The following is a 21,411-nucleotide window of genomic DNA, read 5'->3' as shown; positions in this document are numbered from 1 at the left end:
TGGGGATTTGTGACTTGTTTTTCTGTGGGCTGGGACTCTTCCAGGCATAACTTGTTCCTCCTCTGCAATTGAACCACGTGCTCCTCTTGAGACTGGAGAGCCCAACCCTTGCTTAGGAAGTGTGAAAAGTGAGCTGGTATTGTTTCGTTAGCTACCTTTTTCATTCTTTCTTTGTGTATGGTTATGTACATACACACGAAGGAGAAAGCTCAAATTTTCTTGTGTCATTTGAATCCATTTTTTGTAGCATAGCATAAGTATGTGAGTTGTAGCTAACCCATCTTCAGTAGAAGAGTGTTCATAATCACTATATAAACTTGAATTACAACATGCACTGAATCAGTAATGTCACTTAATCATAAGTCAGTTTGGAACAATGGAATCGGCCATTGAGACTGGTTATATTTAATCAAAGGTTAATGAATGAAGACAACTACTTAATAATTAATGAATAACTGGGTGTGAAAGTTTTATGTATATTCCTGATTGGCTTAGATTTGACACAGTGGGTTGTGATTGCTACAGGATGCCTTGATGTAACCATATGATTGGCTGACTGTAGACACATGTGTAACAGAGAACTCTATACAAATGCTATTTATTCTTACCAAGTTGGAGTTGTTATACAGTTAGTGACAGGACATTCTTTTAGATCAGAGCATTTAAAAAAACAAAAATAAAATTACCCAAATCTTCCTAGAAATAACCCTTTATTGATTAACAGGTAATAACTAATAAGAACTCATCTCTCATTCATACTTACCAGGTGGGTGGACCCACTAAAAGAATTTATCAGTTTCTTTTAAGAGTCTTTGGGCGGCCACCTCAGCAGCAGGATAGCAACGCCTTGTGCCGGGGACTTTCCAGCCTTTATATAGTTTCAGGTTTGATCCCTGTATGGGACAACTACACCTTCTTGTATTGCAGGGGGTTGGACAGGGGTGGCCAACTCCCAAGAGCCTGCAATCTACTCACAGAGTTAAAAGCTGGCAGTGATCTAACCCCTTTTGGGGGGTTCAGATCAAAGTTGTAGAGCTTTTTTTAGGAGGGAATGCCCTGTTCTTTTGGGGGGGGGGTTCGGGTCAAAGTTGTTTAGCTTTTCTTAGGAGGGGAAGCCCTGCTTCTTTGGGGTTCAGGTCAAAGTTGTTGAGCTTCTTTGAGGTGAGCCAATGATCTACCAGTGATCTACCACAGACATCCAGTGATCTACCGGTAGATCATGATCTACCTGTTGGACGTGCCTGGACTAGATGATAGCTTCTGTCATGCTGATTCCCCCTATTATCTTCATGAATAGGTATTTGTCTCAGCATGTCCTCTGAGAACAGTTACTTGTCTCAGCATGTCCTCTGACACATCCGAACATCTGGTACATCCTGCTTGCCCATCCTGTTTATTATATTAGCTGGTTCAACAGTCCCTTTTTCTTCTTCTTCAGAACCTGTTTCTATCTTCAGAATCAAACAATCTCCTCATCTTTATTTTCAGAATCAGTCTCTTTATCTTCAGAGTCACATACCATCTGGCTTTACTCACTCATATCCATTCATACTCTGAGACCCTCATAGGTCTCACAGAGTCATCCTCTTAATTTTCATGGAAGCTTATTTTTTGCTATTCGTACATGCACCTTCTCCAGACTGGGGTAGTGATGGATTAGGCAGAGACTTCCCTATGCTCAGCTCTCCTGGTTAGGGAGGCTTGTGCTGGCAGGATCACTACTGTGAGGAGCTAGTGGAAAGATTGAAACTGAGGCTGAGGTAACCCAGGGCCCTGTATGTCCCCCCCCCCATCCCCTTTGCGGCCTTTTACACTTTCCTCCAGTATGTCTTCTGGTGCTGCCATTGTCGAACAAGAACTGCTGGTAATTTGGACTCCTCCTGCCACACTCTCATTCATGAGATGTTTGTGTATAATCTCCAGTTGTGTTAAAGCCCATGGGCATACCAATTAAATTCATCCCTCCTATAGCCTTGCTGCAGTGGTGTACTCAACTGTATTCTCTAGAGGTTCCTCCTGTTTTTGTTTTTACTTCTCCTGAATGCTCTACAGGATTTCTTTCCTCTCTTCATGCCCACTGCTGCTTCATCTTTCTCTTCCCATGCCCTTACGTCAAATAAACTCTCTTGGAGGTCACATCTTCAGTCCAGATTTGCAAATAGAATACAAGATTTACTTTGCAAAGGAGATGGGTAGCTAGGATGAGAAAGGTGAGATATAAGTGCTTTCTTTTTTATACAGTATTGCTGTTGTATAATCCCTTAGTAGTGATTTCTACGGCCATATTATATGAGATGTGCCTTTTAATGACCAGGGAGGCTGGGGTGTGAAAATGAATGAACTTGAGATGTCTGGGTCTGAAGATTGGGAAATTATCTGACAGAAGGAGGAACAGTTGGATATCATCCTGGAGTAAATACTTTGAATAATCTTTTTATATAAACTGACACAGAAAATCGAAAGCCCTTTTTATTTATTTCTCCTATTCTTATTCTTATCTTCCTGCTTCTTTTTCTTTGTGGCTGTGGTACTGTTTGGGTGTACAGTATCTAGTTGTGGTTCAAAAAGAAGAAGGGACTCTCACTCTTAGTAATAAGATTGTAAAGATTGCGTGGGATATAGAGATACTCTTGTCTTGTTGAAGTCTTCTCTCTGGAGCTTGGACTGAGTTCCACTCCCCACTGGAACAACAGAATTTCTCCTTCTCTATACAACTTTGCAGGTGGAGTTGAAAGATAGTTGATAAATAGTGAGATAACTGGAGAAATAAAAATCCAAAGAGGTACCAGACAGGAGTGCCCTCTGTCTCCTTTATTGTTTATTTTGAGCTTAGAGTTTCCGTTGGAAAACTTAAAAAACGATTACAAGATCAAAGGTATCAAAATAGGAAGAAATGTCCATAAAACCAAAGCGTTCGCGGACAATGTCATAATCACAGTTGAGGAGCCAGCAGAGAGTATTCAACAGGTATTAAAAAGAAATTCAGAATACGGGGAATTGGCAGGTTTCAACTTAAATATGAGTAAAACTAATATATTGGCAAAAAATCTAATGAAAGGAAATTGACCAGCTCCAGAAAGAGGTAGGGTTAAAAGTGACAAATAAAACAAAATATTTAGGAATCTTGATCACAAATAATACAAATAATTTATTTAAGGATAATTATACAAAAATGTGGAAAGAGATAAAGAAAGATTAAAATATTTGGAATAGGTTAAAATTATCATTATTAGGCAGAATTGGGGCTATTAAAATGAACGTTTTACCCAAAATGTTATTTTTATTTCAAATGTTACCAATATTAGGAACAGGAACTGGTATCTTCAAGCAGTGGAAAAAAGATATTATAAAATTTATTTGGAATTATAAGCCCGCAAGAATCAAATATAAAGTATTAATTGACATAAAAAATAGGGGAGGCTTGGCTTTGCCGGATCTAGAGCTGTATCATGATGCTGCAGGGTTTTTATGGCTGAGGGAGCTGTTAGATCTGGAGGGTTATGGAAATAAATTTGGCTGGCATGCCTATTTGGAGGAAGATAAAGTAAAGGTACATAAGGGGGGTTTCAATAATCATATTATTAAAAAATCTCTATTGAAAATACTGTATGGGAAAAGCACAAAAGACTCTTGGAACCCAAAACTCCCAAATGGCTACCCCTATTGAAATTATGACAGTGAAAAAAGTGAATTCAGATGGGAATTGGGGGAAATATAAAGATTTAATGGAGCAAAAAGAAGGGAAATATAAAATTAAGGAATATAATGATATAAAACACCATTTGACGGGCTGGATCCAATACCATCAATTAAATAGCAAATTCAATAAAGATAGGATACAAAAAGGCTTCTTGAATGAACCCTCTTTATTGGAAACACATTTATTACAAAATAATAGTAAAATTATCTCTAACATGTACAACCTATTGTTTGAATGGGAAGTAAAAGATGAAATGGTAAAGGAAACGATGATTAAATGGTCAATGGATTTGGGAAAAACTATATATTTTAAAAATTGGGAAAAATTATGGAAGGAATCTTGGAAATTCATGGCTGCAGAAGGGATTAGAGAAAATATGATCAAAATGTTCTATAAATGGTATATAACCCTGAGTAAAATACACAAAATGTACAAAACAAAAGACAGTCTTTGCTGGAAATGCCGGAAAGAGGTGGGGACATTCATGCATATGTGGTGGCATTGTGGGGAAATTAAAAATTTCTGGAATCAGGTCTTTGAAGAAATTAAAAAAAAAATCTGAAATATAATATAAAGAAAAATCCAGAATCCTTTTTATTGGGGATAATGGAGGATGAAGTAAACAAACAGGACGAGAAATTATTTCTATATGCAACTGCTGGGGCAAGAATCTTGATTGCATCATATTGGAAGAAGCAAGAGGTACCAAAAATCAAAGAGTGGCAAGAGAAAGTATTTAGCTTTATAGATCTAGCTAAATTAACAGATTCAGTTAGAGGACGCAGCAATCAACAATTTTATCAAAGTTGGGGAAAATTTGGTGATTATATGAAAAACAATGCCCCACATTGAAATCTTGGATCTACTTCTAATATTCCGTATTGAAAAACAATATAAAATAGATGTGATAAGGGGAATAAAGCACAAAGCTTAGGGATAAGAGATATTGACAAAGTTAAAAGGGAAAATCTTAGTAACCCGAGAGGACGACAAGTGGAAGTCAAAGGATTGGTGACGAGTAATGGATGTGTGTTGAATGATTTATTAATGTTATATAGAAATATGTTAAGAGAATCAACTAGGTGACAAATGCGACAAATTAGTTGGAACAGTGGTAATGTTGAGATTGATGATCGTGTTTATTTAACATTCTATATATGTGTTATGGTTTAGATCTGTATGTTTCTTTGTTTGTTTTGATTTGATTTGTTTTATGTGTCTGGTTGATTTGTATGTTTTAATTTAGAATTTCAATAAAGATTTATTTAAAAAAAAGAAAAGGGAAGAAAAGAAAGATAGGCAGGCAGCTGAACAACCTCCCAGCCAGGCCTTATCTTTTCCATCTGCTGAAGCATCTATAGAAGACCCGTCACCACTTGTGACCACAGAAGGCATTCATACTACAAAAAAGGAACTGTCTGTATTGGTATGAACCACTTTTTTCCCCTTTGGAAGTCAACCATTTGGATGAAGTAAGCTAGGATGAAATTGGTATCTTGCCTATTGTTTTGAAGATGAGGGCTTTATTCTCGCTGTAAGGTCCGTGGGGTGGTTGCTCGCGAGTAACCAGGCAAGATTCCAAACCATCTTTTAAGAGGTTTATTGTGCATGCTATTTACAGTGCAGAGCTACAAGTTCATGTCTGTATCAGTCACTCGCAGAATCCGGGAGTGACCCCTTCCGACTGTGACCCCAACATAAGAGTTTTGGTATCCCAAATCTCTGCCTCCACTCCTTGTGACCCCTCTGCGCACTTGGGGCGTGTCTCCCTCCTCGCCCGCTGAGCAAGGGGAGTGCAGGGTCTCTCCAACATCCCCAGAGCCTCTGCTCTCCCGATCTGGAGCTGCCGGCCCCTCCCCGCTGGAGACCTCGCTGTTTCCTCCACTGGAAGAGGATGTGCTGCTGGTCAGGTGGGGCCGGCGCTCTCTGTAACATCGCAAGAGCCCTTCCACCACCCTGCACTGAGCCGGGGACAATTCCTGACACTCAATTAGTTAGCTGTCACCACTTGAATTGATTGCTAGAAAACTACTGCCCATCTTCTGCTGAAAGTTCTGTGAATATTTGACTAGACCTAGAGCAGGCATAGGCAACCTTCGGCTCTCCAGATGTTTCAGACTACAATTCCCATCATCCCTGACCACTAGTCCTGTTAGCTAGGGATCATGGGAGTTGTAGGCCAAAACATCAGGAGAGCCGAAGGTTGCCTATGCCTGACCTAGAGCATTCTTTGGCACTAATTTCTTAGTTTATTTGGAGCTGGAATTTTACAAAAGACCCTGCAAATGTGTAAGCATTGTCATATTTTGGAGTGGTCCTAAAAAGGGATAAGCAATGAGGCTGTTTGTGCTCCACAAGGTCTTGTTCAAGAGAAATTTGTTGTTGTTGCTTTAAAAATGGATATTTCTAGCCCTTTAAAGCAGGGAGGCAAACTTGTGAATAAGATGACAATTGTTGGGAAGTTATGCACAAACTCTGTTAATGGTTTGGAGAATATTCTGGGTTCAGATATAGCATGAAAACAAATGGTTTGTTTTAAATTCAGACCCTGCCACAAACCATGTTTGTTTTGGTCCTTACAAACCATGATCTCAAACAATGTGTTGGAGCTGATCAGCAAACTGAAGTTTGTATTAACTGTGATTTGCTATTATTTCTGCATAACAGCAAACAAAGTGTTTGACTTTTCATTATTTGTGGCCTCCTTAAGTGAGTAGGATATTTTCATCCTGCCTTTTAAAACAGGATTGTTATTTACATTTTTCTTTGTTTTGTTTTATGCCAGTTTTAGTGTATGTGATTGATTGTTTATATATTGTAAGTTGCTTAGTAACCTTGCTAAAAAAGTGACAGATAAATTTAATAAATAATAACCCACAGGATGTTAATAGACCACAAGCCTATCTAATCTTGTCACATGATTTAGGGTTTGCATTACCTGAAGTAAAATCACTTTGGGTGGGATCCAATGAAATTATTGCATGAGTGGAATGGCTTTTGCTTGTGCAGTGGGGCTTTCCCACCTCTCAGGTGAAAGATCTTTTTTAAAAAAAAATATTTTTTTTTTTACTCAAGTCACATAGCAAAACAAATGGGGGGGATCCAGTTTTTAAAGCAAAAGGGAAATGGGTTTTGTTTAAGTTTGCAGTGACTTTTGTAAGCTAAAGCTGTGGGAGGAATGGTAAAAGGAATGTTTGCACTTTGCAAAGCCACTGCAGTGGCTATAATTGCTTTTCATGCTTTTTGTTCAGTTTTCTGTTGGTGGCAATGGAAGCATGTTTATGAAGTATTTGAATTACCTTTGCATGAAACATTCAGGCATTATATTTTGTCATATTGATTGCAATTAGGATCTGATCCCTGAAAACCCACAGTCCCTAATATTTCTTTCTCTCCTGAAGTTGGAAGCCATCCCACCCGAAGACCATTTCAGCCATATTGGCTCACCTCCCGCTGTAGAAATACCATTCCTTTCTGAGACCACAAATGATAATCATTCAGAGGGAAAGGAAGACATCGAACTGGTATTAAATTACACTCTCCTTCTTTCCCTGGAAGTAAACTGCTTTTGTAAGGATTATAAAGTGAGAGTTGGTTAGCCTTTTTCAAAATATCAGGTACAGTTGGAGGAATAGGGAGGAGGGTAAATCAACTCCTGTTGTATTGCTACAGAGCCAAACTGTCTTGTTTTAATTTTAAATCACATAGGAATCGGAGTGAGAATCAAGGAGAGGTGAAATTCCAGCACGCCTCACTGCTTTGGCCAAGTTTCCAGTCCAATATTTATAACCTTAAAATGTTCTGCATCAGATTGTTATGTTACAAGTAATTGAAATAATGTGGGAGGAATTGGCAAGAGTGATGGGGGAAGGTGTGTCCTAGAAATGAGGAAACAATACTGATCAGGTATTTCATTTGTGTTTCACTAGCCAGTCATTTACTCATCTCAGTCTATTCTAACCCTGTTTTCACTTGAAACTGATACAGACCCAAATCACCAGCCGTCTTGAGGATGAACACCTCAATCAGTCTTGTGCTGTGCTAGCTACTAGCTCCCCCAACCTCCCAAGTACCCTGAGTGATGTTCGTGTTGTGCCTGTGCTGGTGAGAGAGAAAAAATATGAAAAGGTAATACTGCGGGAGCTTCTTTGTGTCTTTGAACATGGCTGGGCCTACTTAGTATATTCTGAATAATAATAATAATTTTATTATACCCCGCCCATCTGGCTGGGTTTCCCCAGCCATTTGTATCCAGTTCTGCAAGGTATGGTTGAAAAACTCAAAGAGGTAACTCAAATGGAACTTTTCAGGCATTATATTTGGTCATATTGATTGCAATTAGGATCTTATCCCTGCAAACCCACATTCCTTAATATTTATTTCTCTCCTGAAGCTGGAAGCCATCCCACCCAAATACCATTTCAGCCATGTTGGTGTTGGTGCTTCTGGGTGGGAGACGGCCTTCTCCCAGCACCGGTCCAGAACTCATAGCACAGCATTCACTCCTCCGGACGTTGAAGCAAGCAGCAGAGCTTAGCAGAAGTTGAGACTGAAGATATGTAGCATCTGGGCTTAGTGATTTATTTACAGGATCAAAATAAAGAACAGAGCCATTATGACATGTCTCTTCTCCGATTGAGGACAGCAACAGAACAAGGAAAAAAGAAGACGGAAGTGGCGTACAGTTCCTTCTGTTTGCACGCTTCCAAAGAATGGAATGTCAACACACAGAGCATGTGATCTAGTAGTCACACACTTCAGCACAAGAGAGAATGAAACTCCTGACAGTTGGCTCTCCTCAGAGGGAAAGGAAGACATTGAATTGGTATTAAATTACATTCTCCTTCTTTCCCTGGAAGTAAACTGCTTTTGTAAGGAATATAAAGTGAGAGTTGGTTAGCCTTTTGCAAAATAGCAGGTACGGTAAGAAGAATAGGGAGGAGGATAAATGAGAAGGATTCTTCTGCAACTTTCTAAAAGAGTTAAAAATTTCATCTTAAAGTTAACTTTAGGTTATAGCCAGTTTCTACTGGTCTGTGGCTTACTGGGAAGCACATATTGTTCCGCTTACTCAGGTATATCTTTAATTTACATGATAGAGAATCCTGTATCTGGCAGGAGGAAAACCACTTGCTGAGCTGAGAGGATTACCTGTTGTAAAATATTGACCAGGTGAATTCTTTTCTCATGCCAGTGTTTATCATCTCCTGTTGTATTGCCACAGAGCCAAACTGTCTTGTTTTAATTTTAAATCACATGAGAATCAAGGAGGGTGAAATTCCAGCATATCTCACTGCTTTGGCAAAGTTTCCAGTCCAATATTCATAGCCCACAAAATGGTCTGCATCGGATAGTTATGTTACAAGTAATTGAGATAGTGGGAGGAATTGGCAAGAGAGATGGGGGAGGGTATGTCCTAGAAATGAGGAAACAAAACTTCCATTTGTGTATTACTAGCCAGTCATTTACTTGTCTCAGACTATTCCAACCCTGTTTTCACTTGAAACTGATGCAGACCCAAATCACCAGCAGCCTTAAGGATGAAGACCTCTTATCAGTCCTGTGCTGTGCTAGCTACTAGCTCCTCCAACCTCCCAAGTACCCTGAGTGATGTTCGTGTTGTGCCTGTGCTGGTGAGAGAGAAAAAATATGAAAAGGTAAGACTGAGAGGGGCTTCCGGTTTGGTGCCATGGAGGAGGCTGGAATTCCAGCGCAGTCATTCGCACTGGTAATTAGAGGCTGAGATGGGAGTAATCAGCCTCCCAACTCCCCCAGAGTCGGGGGTGGCAGTCTCATCTGCAGTTCGCCCAACACCTGACCCCATGCATTTCTTGGCAACTCTCCAAAGTCGCCTCCGTGAGCAACAAACTTCCATTTCTTAAGATGAAAAATTGGATTTAAGTCATGGACATGCTCTGAGCGAGGGGGGAGAAATTACTCTGCTAATTAATTCAGCCACTGAGGTGCTAAAGGATTCGAGTGGAAGAAGGATTATCATCTGCGTGGAGCTGGTGTGTCGGAAAGGAAGGGGGGGTGAGCTTTCTTTGTTTCACTTTGATACTTCGTTTTGCTATGTTACTTGGCAAAATCTCCTCTGGAAGGACTGACTACTGGATTAGTTATGCAAGCAAGCGAGAGTGGAGAATGTTGCATTTACTGATGTAATATGGTTCTAACAACTATTAACTGTGTGGAAATGGCTTTGCAAGTGAAAAATCAAGGCTGTTGGCGTTAATTGCTTGGACGAGATAAGATGGAGAAACTTTGGACATATGCCTGGTACAATTGGCAGAAAGTCAGATCTCCTCCATATTGGAATGTCGCAGGCAACTATAAAAATTGGAAAGTGAAAGTGGAATGCCCTAGCCGGATTGGAAGCACAAAGAAAGAAAGAAAAAGAAAGAAAGAAAGAGGAACCCACACAGAAACACACTGTTTTGATTTATCTCACTTGGATGAACTCAGAGGCTGTTGAAAACAATGAAGGATTAAAATCAGAATAACTTATGGGAACTATCGGAAATGACTATGAAAAGCAGCAGAAATATGAGATGATTGGAACCCCCCAACCTCAGAGCATGGGAAGTCTGCCCAAAAATTTATAATTTGGTATAACATTTGGATTGTTTGATTATTGGATAATTTGTATAATTTGGAATGTTTAATGTTGTTTGATTGGATTGTTAAAATGGAAAATTTAATAAATATCATTTACAAAAAAAAGGTAAAAGTGCGGGAACTTCTTTGTGTCTTTGATCCCTGAGAACATAGCTGGGCCTACTTAGTACATTCTGAATAATAATAATAATAATAATAATAATAATAATTTTATTAGTTATACTCTGCCTATCTGGCTGGGTTTCCCCAGCCAATCCATTTGTATCCAGTTCTGCAAGGTGGGATAGAAAATCCCAAAGGGGCAACTCAAATGGAACTTTGAATTCGGCTTCTAGTGCTTAATTAACAAGGTCTGCTTCCACACTATGCATTTTACTGGGCAAAAAATACCACAGTAAAATAATGAACAAAATGTTACCCTTTCATATTTTCGCTTGTCCTTTTCGGCCTGCTGCCATCTCAGAACCTTCAGAGTCATCTCCTCAGGGGCGTTCTTAGCCCCTTGGCTGCCGGGGGCGGGAAGCCAAGAGGCACCCCTGGGGGCGGGGCATTGCGGTGCGTGCGTGCGTCATGATGTCTGGCGGTGGCACCCCTTCGTCCGGAAGCCTCCGCCCGGCGGCGGCACCCCTTCGTGCCGCGGCTGCTCGTGCCTGCGTGAGCAGCCGCTGCACGAAGGGGTGCTGGGAGGCGGATTCGGGAGTCTTTGCGGGCTGCAAAGACTCCCGAATCCGCCACCCGGGTTCCCTTGGCGGAGTGCAAGTCGGGGCAGGGAGAGGGACGGCCCCTCCATGCCCCGGCTCCGCAAGCCAGCCAGCAGCGGAGCTCGGCAAAGAGGCAAGGGGCGGGCCAGCCAGGAGGGGGTGGCACCCCACCTGGCTGGCCCGCCCCTTGCCTCCATGCCGAGCTGTGCCGCTGGAAGGGGGGGCTATTTTCGGCGCTACTGGGGCAGAGCCGCAGGGGCGGCCAGCACCCCCTCCTCGCTGGTCGCCCCTGCGGCTCCACCCCGGCAGTGCCGAAAATAGCCTAAAAAGAATTTTTTAAAAAGTAAAGAAGTTTTTTAAAAGCCCAGTGGGCGGGGCCGCCCCCCGGTGTGTCACCCCCAGCAGGGCCCACCGCCCCTCCCCTACGACGCCCCTGCATCTCCTTCCTATTTACATGTGACCCTTCTCTCAGCTGTAGTGGTTTTTATTCTCCCCCCCCCCCCCCGCTGGGCATGAGGAAGATGTCTCTTCTTTCACTAGGCCCTGCCTTCCCCAAGCATGGCAGCAATTCAGAAGCTGCTTGGTGTGGCCGCAGTACACTGCTTCCTGTGGGGGTAGAAATAAGGGGCAGTATCTTACAAGTGGGGTGTTCTTTTATTACCTAGAAGAATATTGCTTATCCTTATATTTCATTGCTGTCCTTGTTCTCCAATCTGGCATCATTAATCTTCCTACCCTTATTCCTGGGAAACTGCTTCTTTCCAGGTTGAAAATATATGGGCACCTGAAGATCGTCAGGCGCCACCCTGCAACGTGAATGAAGTTGGGGAGTGTCACAGAATCTCGGAAAATGACAGTGACTTGGTAAATTGAAAAATGATGAAAATTATTTTTATGGTGGGGTGTAGGTGGAGAAAGAGAATAGAATCGAGAAGGCAGGCAAGGGGTGGAAGGAAAATAGCTGGCAAGAGAGGAGAAAGAAAGGAAAAAAGCAACTCTATCTAACCTCTGGCTTTCCAGAAGTTGTTAGACTAAAATTCCCACCATCCTTTATCATTAACCACACTGGCTGGGGCTGATGTGAACTGTAGTCCAGCAACCTCTGGAGAGCCCAAGGTTCCCTGCTATTGCTCTAAAGGACATGAAGGGGAGTGTTAAAAAGAGAATGGGAAAAGAGGGACACTCTCACTACTCTTCTGGTCACAAATAAAAATGTGGCTTTCAGGGCATCCTAAATGCATGACTCTGGTTTTAATCATTGTTTTTAAGGATTCTGGGATACTCTTATATGTTCCAAATTAAGAACACTAATGATCGGGCTCTACAAGGAAAGGATGGGAGACTCAAAACTGAGACAAGGAAAGGGTCCTTGGAAGAGAGCTAGAGAGGCATGGAGAAAAAGGAGACAGCTTATAGCACCAGGCAGCTGTGAGTCCATAAGTCCAAAGTCGTAGCCCAGATCAGGAAAAGTTTAGCTGTGTCTGCTTAGCATTTGGGTTCTCCTGAGTTCTCACTGAAAGCAGTAAGATACTTAGAAAAAGGGGAGACTTGTTTTATATTAACTTATATAAACTTCTTAGACTGAGATTTTTGGCAATTAAATAAATACTGTCAAATGATCAAAATTGCTATTGTACCTTATTTGATCACCCTGCTCTTTTGCCAGGTGCTGTCTCAGTCCCCAGATCATAGTCTCATTTCCTGTGATCAAAAAAGTGATACTGAAAGATGGCTGGAATACTGTTCTTGTTCACCAAAGAACCAACACAGCAGTGATTCGAGGCATTCTAGTGCAAATTGGACCTCAAGAGAGTTGCGTATTCAGCGTTCAAGATCCCCTTACAGACGAGAGCGATCCCATGGAAGCAGCAGCTGGTCCCCTCCACAAAAGGGCCAACACAGCAGTGATTCACAGCATTCTAGAGCAAGCTATGCCTCAAGGGAACTGCATATTCAGCATTCGAGATCGCCTCACAGACGAGAACGATCCCATGGAAGCAGTGACTTGTTCCCTTGGAGGCAAGAACATAACCCGAGATTCACTCAAAGCTAGAGGGCAGGGCTAGCTCATCCGTAAGGTGGAATGAGGCTGCTACCAAAGGCGGCAGAAGTCCCCAAGGCGGCACCCTTGTGGGCACCCCTCTGCCGGCGGCAGCAGAGAAGCAGCAGCAGGATCAGTGCTGATTTTGGCCAAGATCTCACGCAATTTCAGGCGAAATCTCACTCAAAATTGGTGCCGCTGATAGTGCTGCTTCTCCGCCAGCAGTGGAGGTAGCAGGGCAGAAAGCGCAAGTGACGGCAGTAGTGGCCGGGCTCAGCAGGGTGGCACTTCCCATTTTGTTTCAAGCCGCAAAATGGGATGAGCTGGCCCTGCAAGAGGACTACAGTTCTTGGAACTCAGTGGGGGGACACCAAGGTAGCTGGCTTCTGATTTAGAAACTGGGTAGTTTTGAATCATATGAAATGATATTGATGCCAGGCATAGAGAAGAAAGGAGTCTGAGATAACTAGGATAATTTGGAGCCTTCTTGGCGATGCTTATGCACAGAAAGAAATGAGCCATGGGAAATGCGGAGTTGTGTTGCAAAATAGGATAGATTGAAAGGATTCCGAATTGAATGGGTTTCACGCGGAATTCATGGCTACATTTGTACTGCAAACTGAAATGAAACTGGCTTAGCTATCTGGTTTCCCTTGATGAATCATGGGGACTGTAGTTTTGTGCAAATTAGTCTTAGCCACCCACCTTACCGGTTGGCCTATTCCTAGAGTTTTGGGATGCAGGGAAGCAACAACGGTCAGGCTCTTGATGTGGTGTTCAAAACGCAGGCGGGTGAAACTTTTCAAGTGAGTCATGTGCTTCTTTTCACAGGAGAGAGTACTCCAGCTTCTGTCACTGTGGATATTGCTACAATCCACACCAAAATAATTTCTACGAGAGAGATTCCCCTCCCTCTTATTTGGTTCAGAAAAGAAGTCATCGCTATTCCCCAGGAGGTTTGTTTTTATTGGGCAGTTCAGAATGGGAATCTTCATGTTCCAGCTGAAGGGACTAAGATATTAGTGTTTACAGTATTGTCTCCTTGGGATGAAAGGCTCCTCCTCAAGCTGTATAGTCTTTTGGATCAACGTTTGATGCTCCCATTGTGCCAGTCGCATTTTGCCACTGGCAAGTAAGCTTTTGTGACTGTATGGAGATGTCTGGGAGCTATGGGTGCACCTAGGATCTGCACCCCTGCCTGGCTGCAGTCTGCTGGTCTACCAGACACAGCAGGAGCAAAAGATGCATGTCTTTTGCTACTGCTGTACCCCGCAAAACACCTGATTCACCCAGCAGAGCAGCAGCAAAAGACATGTCTTCATGGAAACAGGACTTCATGGAAACAGGAATCACAGTGAAAGAAAGCAATAATTCAAATGCAGTTGCAGAGATGACTAGGTATTTTCGTGGAGACTTCGTTGTTGTTCAGTCGTTCAGTCATGTCCGACTCTTCGTGACCCCATGGACCAGAGCACGCCAGGCACGCCTATCCTTCACTGCCTCTCGTAGTTTGGCCAAACTCATGTTAGTAGCTTCGAGAACACTGTCCAACCATCTCATCCTCTGTCGTGGAGACTTCAGGAATGTGTAAAAGGCCCCTTGTTAGATAACTGTCAGTGTGTGAAAGAGCAGGTTGCCCAGCATATCAAGTCTATCTGACCGTCACATAATTTAGGGGCTTTGTTACCCAGAGCATTTGGTAAAATCACTTTGTCTGAACCTGTTTGGACCCAGGTGTACTGGGAAAAAGGGAGGATAGAATGGAGAAACCTTGAACCACAACTTGGTTCATAAGCAGCCACAATTCTCTTTCAGCTTAGATAAAAGACCAGAGACTCCCATTCCTGGTACTGGAATGTGAGCAAGACAGATCTTGGTGCCAAAGAAGGAACTAGATAAGATCCTCCTCCCAGCAAATGGTGCTTCTGTAAACTTTATGGTCTGGGTCTTGTCAGTTTCCTCAATTAAGATGATACAACAAAGCAAAAGGTTGTCTTTTGGCAGTGAGGGATTGATGTTACAAAGTATCCTGGCTTGGCTGTGGTTCTTTAATTGGGGTGTGTATGGGTGAGAAATACTGAAAAAGTTGCAGTGTTGACGGGAACAAAATGATATATGTGAGGAAGGGGAAAGAGTTTTTTTTCTTTTTTGATGCCTTTTGTTTTTTGCTCTTTCCCTGAACTGAGTATTTCATAGATTGTTTTCACATGTTGTTTTCAGTTATGATTACATACATGTCCTCATTTTCCTTTTTTCTATTAACATGCTTTCTTACTGTTCAGTTCTTTTTATATTAAATTTTATAATTGTAGTTTTTCTGAGTAAATTCTTATTTCCCCCATTTGGCATAATATATATTTTTTTGTTGATCTTGTACAATTTATATATTTTTCATAAACTATTTCTTTCAAATTATTCAATGTTTACAGCAGGATTTCCCTTAAGTTTTATCCATCAGCTCCATGTCAGCTTTGAATACATTTTTAAATATTATTTAGCCTAGTTCTTTTTAGACTTCTTATTGAATAAATTTTAATCAATAGTAGGAGGAATATAGCAGCTTAACAGAGGATATTTTGAAGCAATGTTAATAGAACTCTATATAGCCTTATTCTCTTGCCATTTGATGCACTTTCTTTTCGACATTCCCACACATTTTATTGTTGATCTTATAGTTTCAACTTTTGTATGCTGCAATACCAGTAAAGCTCTCAAGTCCATTTTATACATAATCTGGCGCTTGGGTCCATTTCCAGTTGCACTTCTTAGGTCACTAGAGCCAAAAAAGAACTTGGTCTTTAATCACCATTAGCATTCTTTTATCCCCCGAGTTAGGAAGCCATGCCTCCCCATCCACAAAGCAAAATGCTGTCTTAACATCTCTGTTTTGCAGAAAGAAGTGAATTGTACGAAGCACCACATTCCTACAATCGTGAGAGCCCCAGAGAGGTAAGAGAAGATGCCTATATCTTCCCTGCTTAAATTGGCATATGCTTGATAATTGTTGGCATCCATCTGTCTCAAAAGACAATGCAGAGCACCTCTGGAAGTGAAGTCAAACCATTGGAGAATCACAGCACCCGCAGTGGCTGCAGAGACTGGTAACTCATAACAGCTGCCTTCCTCATTTTTCTTGCTCTGCTAGCAGCACCGAAGTGACCTCTTTAGGATGCAACCCTGGGCAATGTGTATGGAGATCCTGGGCTGCCCAGGCAACAAGACCCCCACCCCACTCCCTTGGCCTTGCTGATGTGCTCCAAAAGAAAGCAGAGCACTACATTTGGCACCGGTTTGGCTGCAGGAGTTGCCAGAAGGAAGTGTAGAAAGCACCATCCAGCCATCTTAGGGACTCCACTCCAGATTTGTGTAGAGTTTACTCCTTAGCCTTTTCTTCTCCCAAAGATGTTCCACAAGGCAGCATGTTATGCTTCATTAAGCTGTGAATAGATCTCTGGCAATATCAGTGGAGGTGTTTGAAAGAGAGATGAAATGAGATTCCTGTTCTCCCTGTCTCTCGAAATGAACCCTTGAGCATGTATAGTTCATGTGCCACTACATGGTACCTCGGTTATAGGATGTCTGTTGCCGAACATTTCGGTTTTTGAACGCCGAAAACCCGGAAGTAAATGCTTCTGTTTTCGAACGCGCCTTGGAAGTCGAATGGCTTCTGCTGCGTGTATCACAATTGTCTCTGTTGAATTGGCTGACCGCCCTTTGCACCTCAATTTTCGAACCTTTCGGAAGTCGAACAGTCTTCTGGAACGGATTATGTTTGAAAACCGAGGTACCACTGTATAATGATTCCTCCACATAATTGCCAAGATAACCTCTGCCTGGGATAGGGAACATTTGTTCATGCAGATCTTGTTAGACTACAGCTCTCATCATTCCTCTCCATTGGCTATGCTGGCTAGGACTGATGTGAGTTGGCATCCAGATTCCAGCAACAAATAGAAGGCCACAGGTTTCCTGTTCCTTATCTAAGCAAACGCTGCTCTTGGTCTGACATGGTGCACTAGTTTTACAAAGGGTGGGCATTTATCCAACAAATCTCTTATGGTGGCTTATTTCAGACTCCCCTCCTGGCCTGTAAAATGAAATCCAATTCACAGAAGTTAAAGAAAAAAATATCATCCTCTCGGAAAACTGAAAAGAAGAAGGCGGCAACAGCAATATCAAAGAAAGCAAGAAAATCTACCAAGGTAGCTGAAGAAATCTATGGATGTCTTAATATGATGCGTCTCCACTTGTATGTGATCTCATGTCTGGCTTCTAGCCTTCCCTTAGGCAGTTGGTTGACCAGCACAGGAAACGGTATACTGGACTAGATGAGCTTTCTATCTGATCCAGCAGGGTTTTTGTGTACATAACCCAAGTCAAGCCAGTGAAATGAGTATAAAACTTGCATGGTCCCAATGATAGCATTATCTCTCAGTAATAGAGGTTCTCCAGTACAGAGTTGTCTTCTTAGTGGAAGGTTGTGGTTTTTGTTGTTGTTGTCATCATCATCATACCTTGGCATGTATCTTTCCAGCATGTTCTTTAGCTGAACAAATGTGCTTCCCTTACACCTATTACCCTTGTGGTACCATGTAAATCCAGGCAAGTTAAGGTTGCAGTGATTGGCTATTAATAAGTGGAGTTTTCCAAGTGGTATCAGTTCACTAGATCATACCTGTTCTAATATAAGGCACTTCAGAATGCTCCAACTGGTTCAGCAGCAGGAAGAGATCTACCCTTCTGTTGTGGCACTCAGTTTTGGAAACTAGTCATGAGACTAATGGGTATACTGTGTTGACAGGATAGTCAACATCCTTGGGAGTTCACGGTGGGATTTTTAGTCCACAGAGTAAACGGTAAGAACAAATGCATTGGTGTCCTTAGGTGTCTTGGGAGTTATTTCACTTTGATGCTCAGATTAGTATCTACCCTTCCTCTACAGAGCTCAGGATGACATATGTGGATATGGATTATACCACTACCTTTGAAATAACCCTTTAACATAGGCTGGAGAGTGACTGCTCTTAATAAGTTTCATTATGTGAGTGGAGATTTTAACTGATCTCTCAGCCATTCTGGCTCTCCATCCATTTGCTCATCTCCTTTTGTTTTCATTGGTACCAGCTCTGCTGGAAAGCTAGGTCTATGTCACACCCTTTCCTTAAAGAATTCAAGGTGGGGTATATGGCAAAGGTTTTGTTTTTTTGATATCCTGCCAAGGTTGATGCAGTCCTTTGCATCCCACTTGGGTTGTTGGCAAACGAATCCAGTTGTAGCAACCAGTATGCACTACAGTTTCCTGCTTGGGTAGCAGTGTTAATTTTTTGGCATGAACAAAGCCTTGCTTTGTTAGTGAGCAGATCCAATTAGGTCCTTCTTTTTTCGGTTTCTACAGACAAAGAAGAAAACCATAGGGGACCGAGCTGGTGGTGCACCAATCTCATCAGAGACTGCACAGAAGTTACGGCCTGTGGAAACAGAATTGACTGACCCGGTAGGAAGGAGGATTCAGTCTTGCAGTGGCTGGTTTTTGGCCTGGACTAGCAAGAGTGTCTTTCCCCTTAGCCCTCTCTACACTGATTTCCACATGTTGGTACTTGTAACTGATGCATTTATTTCTGAGTTCTGCTGGCTATACAAGTCATTTGCTGCAGAACAGGGACTGGGAGCAGTTTTCAGCCTGGGGGCCACATTCCCTTCTGCATAACCTTTGGAGGGTCACAAGCCAAGGTTGGAAGGGCAGAGGCCAGAGTGGGTGGAGCAATGAATGTGTTTCCCCCCTCTTAGTTTCTCTACACACTCAAATGCCCCTCTCTATCCTCCATCCAGACAAGTGAGAGCAGAGTAATCAGAGCTCAAGGACATGTTCCAAAATGAGTAGGACACATTCCACAGGCAAAAGCGCTTGGTTTTGTGGAAAGAATGTTGGAAAGTTTCCTGTGTAGTTTTTGATTAATTTTTAACTTTCTGTTTAATGTCACTGAGTAGAGGTTGCTAGCTTGTATTGTACACAATGAAGTACTTTGTGGCACATACACAATTGAAGGCCAGACATCAGGAGAGGGATGTTATGTAACAAGTACAAAGAGAACTGATGTGTGCATGTGCCTTGCTTTATTTTGCTTGTTATGGAAATGTATATTAGCTGTAAAAACCCTTTGCTCAGTGACGTTCCCGTCAGACTTGCTCTGAGGGTGCTGTCCTGCTGCAGCAGTAAATAAAGGGGGATACCTACTGAGTGCCTTGCTTGGTATCCTGCACCTTGTCTATTATTTAAACTGATTCCTACCTGGGGACAAACTGGGGAGTGACCTCCTTTAACTATGGGGGTGCAGAGCAGTGAGGAAGTGTGGCTTGGAAAGGGTTCTGAGCACCAGATAGACAAGCCTAGAGGACTGCATTCAGCCCCTTGGCCTGAGGTCCCTATCCCTCCAACTGTAAAGGCCAAGAATAGATGCAAAAGATTATGGAATCATTTCCACAGCCCATAGAAGCATCTGGCTTAATGAAACATCATTGTGTGATACCTAGATCTTAGTTGTGACACCTGAAAGCTGCCCCCCCCCCAGGTTTCACTCTAGGATTAGTGTCAGCAGCCTTACCAGAAAAATACTTAATTTCATTCTGTTGTGAGCCAGTGATCTTGTCTTGCTTGCGCAAGAGCAAAAACTATTTTTGACACATCCCTAGTTTCATTTTAGGCCGTGTTAACACCTTATCCCATTGGGGAAATCTCTATAGATCCAGGCTGCAACCTGCAGTGAGGACGCAGACCCCACTCATTCCCTGTGTGTTGGAGACAAAGATGGCTTTTCATCATCCTCAAGGACTTCTGAGGACCGTTCTGCAGCTGTACTAGCAAGAAAGGAAGAGATAGAGCAGGTAAATGAGCCTCTTCGGCATGTCAGTATGAATTGGGAGATCTCAAGCACAATTATTGTGAAGGTCACATGCTATTTTCGCTCCTGTATCTGACACAAAAGCCTTGTGCAAGGCCAAGTATAAAGGGGCCCGTTGCAGACTAATAGGAGTTGTAGTCCAAAACATCTGGATGGAACCAGGTTGGCAAAGGCTGTTTTAGGGGAGTAGTCCTATCCTCCAGCCATATTTGCGTAAGTCACATGGTTCCCAGTGGGGCGTCTATAAACAAACATGGTCAAAAAATGTTCATACCTCTGACTGCAAGTTTGTGAAGTGTATACTTACTGCTTTGTTACACCTCAAATTTTAAACTGACATTTAAAATGAAACAAAGCAGCAAGCACATCTCTTGGTCCTCATACACAGGGCAGCACCATAGGAAGCGGCTTTATACTTGGTCAGATCATTAGCCCATTTATCTTAGTGTTATCTACACCGTCAGCAGCTTTCCAGAGTTTAAGCCTGGGCATTCCCAGCCCTACCAGGAGATGCTAGGGATTGAACCCAGGATATTCTGCATGCAAAGCAGATGCTGTACCACTGAGCTACAACCCATCTCCCCACTACAGCATCAAATAAATAATTCCTTAGAAAAATTAGTGAACATCCAAAATTGTTTTCTTACAATCTGGGTTTTTGGTGTGCCAGGACTCTGGGCTGAATGTGACCAGCCCAGTAGATAATTGAGGTAGAACTGGTGTAGAGTGGCAGTCTTCAGAAATGTATCTTCAGATCACTGGCGCTCTTGCCTGACAGAACACTTTGCGCATTCCTGCAGGCCTATCAGCGAGTCCTCCTCAACTTTGCAGTGGTGAGTTTCATGCTGTTGGAAACAAAGCCATGCATGGAGGAGGCAATGGAAGCAGCACTACGGGCCAACTTGAGAAGGATCGGGAACCACTATGAATGCATGCTGAAGGATTTCATTGACAGCTATGACTTGGCCAGTGCCATCTAATAGGATGATCTGACTAGTCCAAGGCATGTTGCACAACAGTGAATGGGATGGGAAGCTGCATGTTTTTGGATTTGGTAGCTGAGGCACTGAGGTTAGCTTCCTCCTGGTGGAAGATGAGAAACCCCAAGGGGTTTGACTGCAACAGCAAGGGTAAGGCTTGAGAGTATGGGAGAAAAAGAACACCAACACATAAGGACATTTTTTCAGAAGTAGGTTGTTTTGAGAAGTGTTGACGTACCCTAGGGGCTTCTGAAGGTGTCAGAAACTCATTACAGGAGTAAGTAGAATGGGGGTGGTAAGCTGGTTTTGGCTGTTAGGGTTAGTTATTGGAAAGGCTTGCCCTTTAATCTTGCATCACGATTTCCAAGTAGGATAGCTAATTTTGCATTTTTTAGATCTCTCTTTAACCTAGGCTCTCCTATTATAGGCAGAGAAAAAAATGGAGGATTCCTGCCAGTGCATAAGCTTCAGT

The 21,411-nt window shown here is 42.5% G+C and overlaps 1 protein-coding gene across 1 annotated transcript in view; it reads left to right on the top strand.

The window, feature by feature from the left end:
* The window catches only part of LOC117048627, a 32,893-nt gene extending 11,928 nt beyond the window's left edge, over positions 1 to 20,965 (top strand). The window contains exons 9-20 of the mRNA XM_033152690.1: positions 2,723 to 2,735; positions 4,996 to 5,126; positions 7,102 to 7,224; positions 7,688 to 7,828; positions 11,785 to 11,883; positions 12,686 to 13,038; positions 13,892 to 14,016; positions 15,954 to 16,009; positions 17,134 to 17,262; positions 18,456 to 18,554; positions 19,802 to 19,942; positions 20,760 to 20,965. Of these exons, the coding sequence (XP_033008581.1) occupies positions 2,723 to 2,735; positions 4,996 to 5,126; positions 7,102 to 7,224; positions 7,688 to 7,828; positions 11,785 to 11,883; positions 12,686 to 13,038; positions 13,892 to 14,016; positions 15,954 to 16,009; positions 17,134 to 17,262; positions 18,456 to 18,554; positions 19,802 to 19,942; positions 20,760 to 20,939 (1,590 nt within the window). The 3' untranslated portion in view covers positions 20,940 to 20,965. The remainder of the gene's footprint in view (positions 1 to 2,722; positions 2,736 to 4,995; positions 5,127 to 7,101; positions 7,225 to 7,687; positions 7,829 to 11,784; positions 11,884 to 12,685; positions 13,039 to 13,891; positions 14,017 to 15,953; positions 16,010 to 17,133; positions 17,263 to 18,455; positions 18,555 to 19,801; positions 19,943 to 20,759) is intronic.
* Positions 20,966 to 21,411: the final 446 nt, after the last annotated feature.

This window comes from Lacerta agilis, chromosome 6 (genome assembly GCF_009819535.1).
Source record: "Lacerta agilis isolate rLacAgi1 chromosome 6, rLacAgi1.pri, whole genome shotgun sequence".
NCBI lineage: Eukaryota > Metazoa > Chordata > Lepidosauria > Squamata > Lacertidae > Lacerta > Lacerta agilis.
The sequence above is the reverse complement of the archived record's forward strand: the minus strand, read 5'-3'. Positions and strand labels throughout refer to the sequence as shown.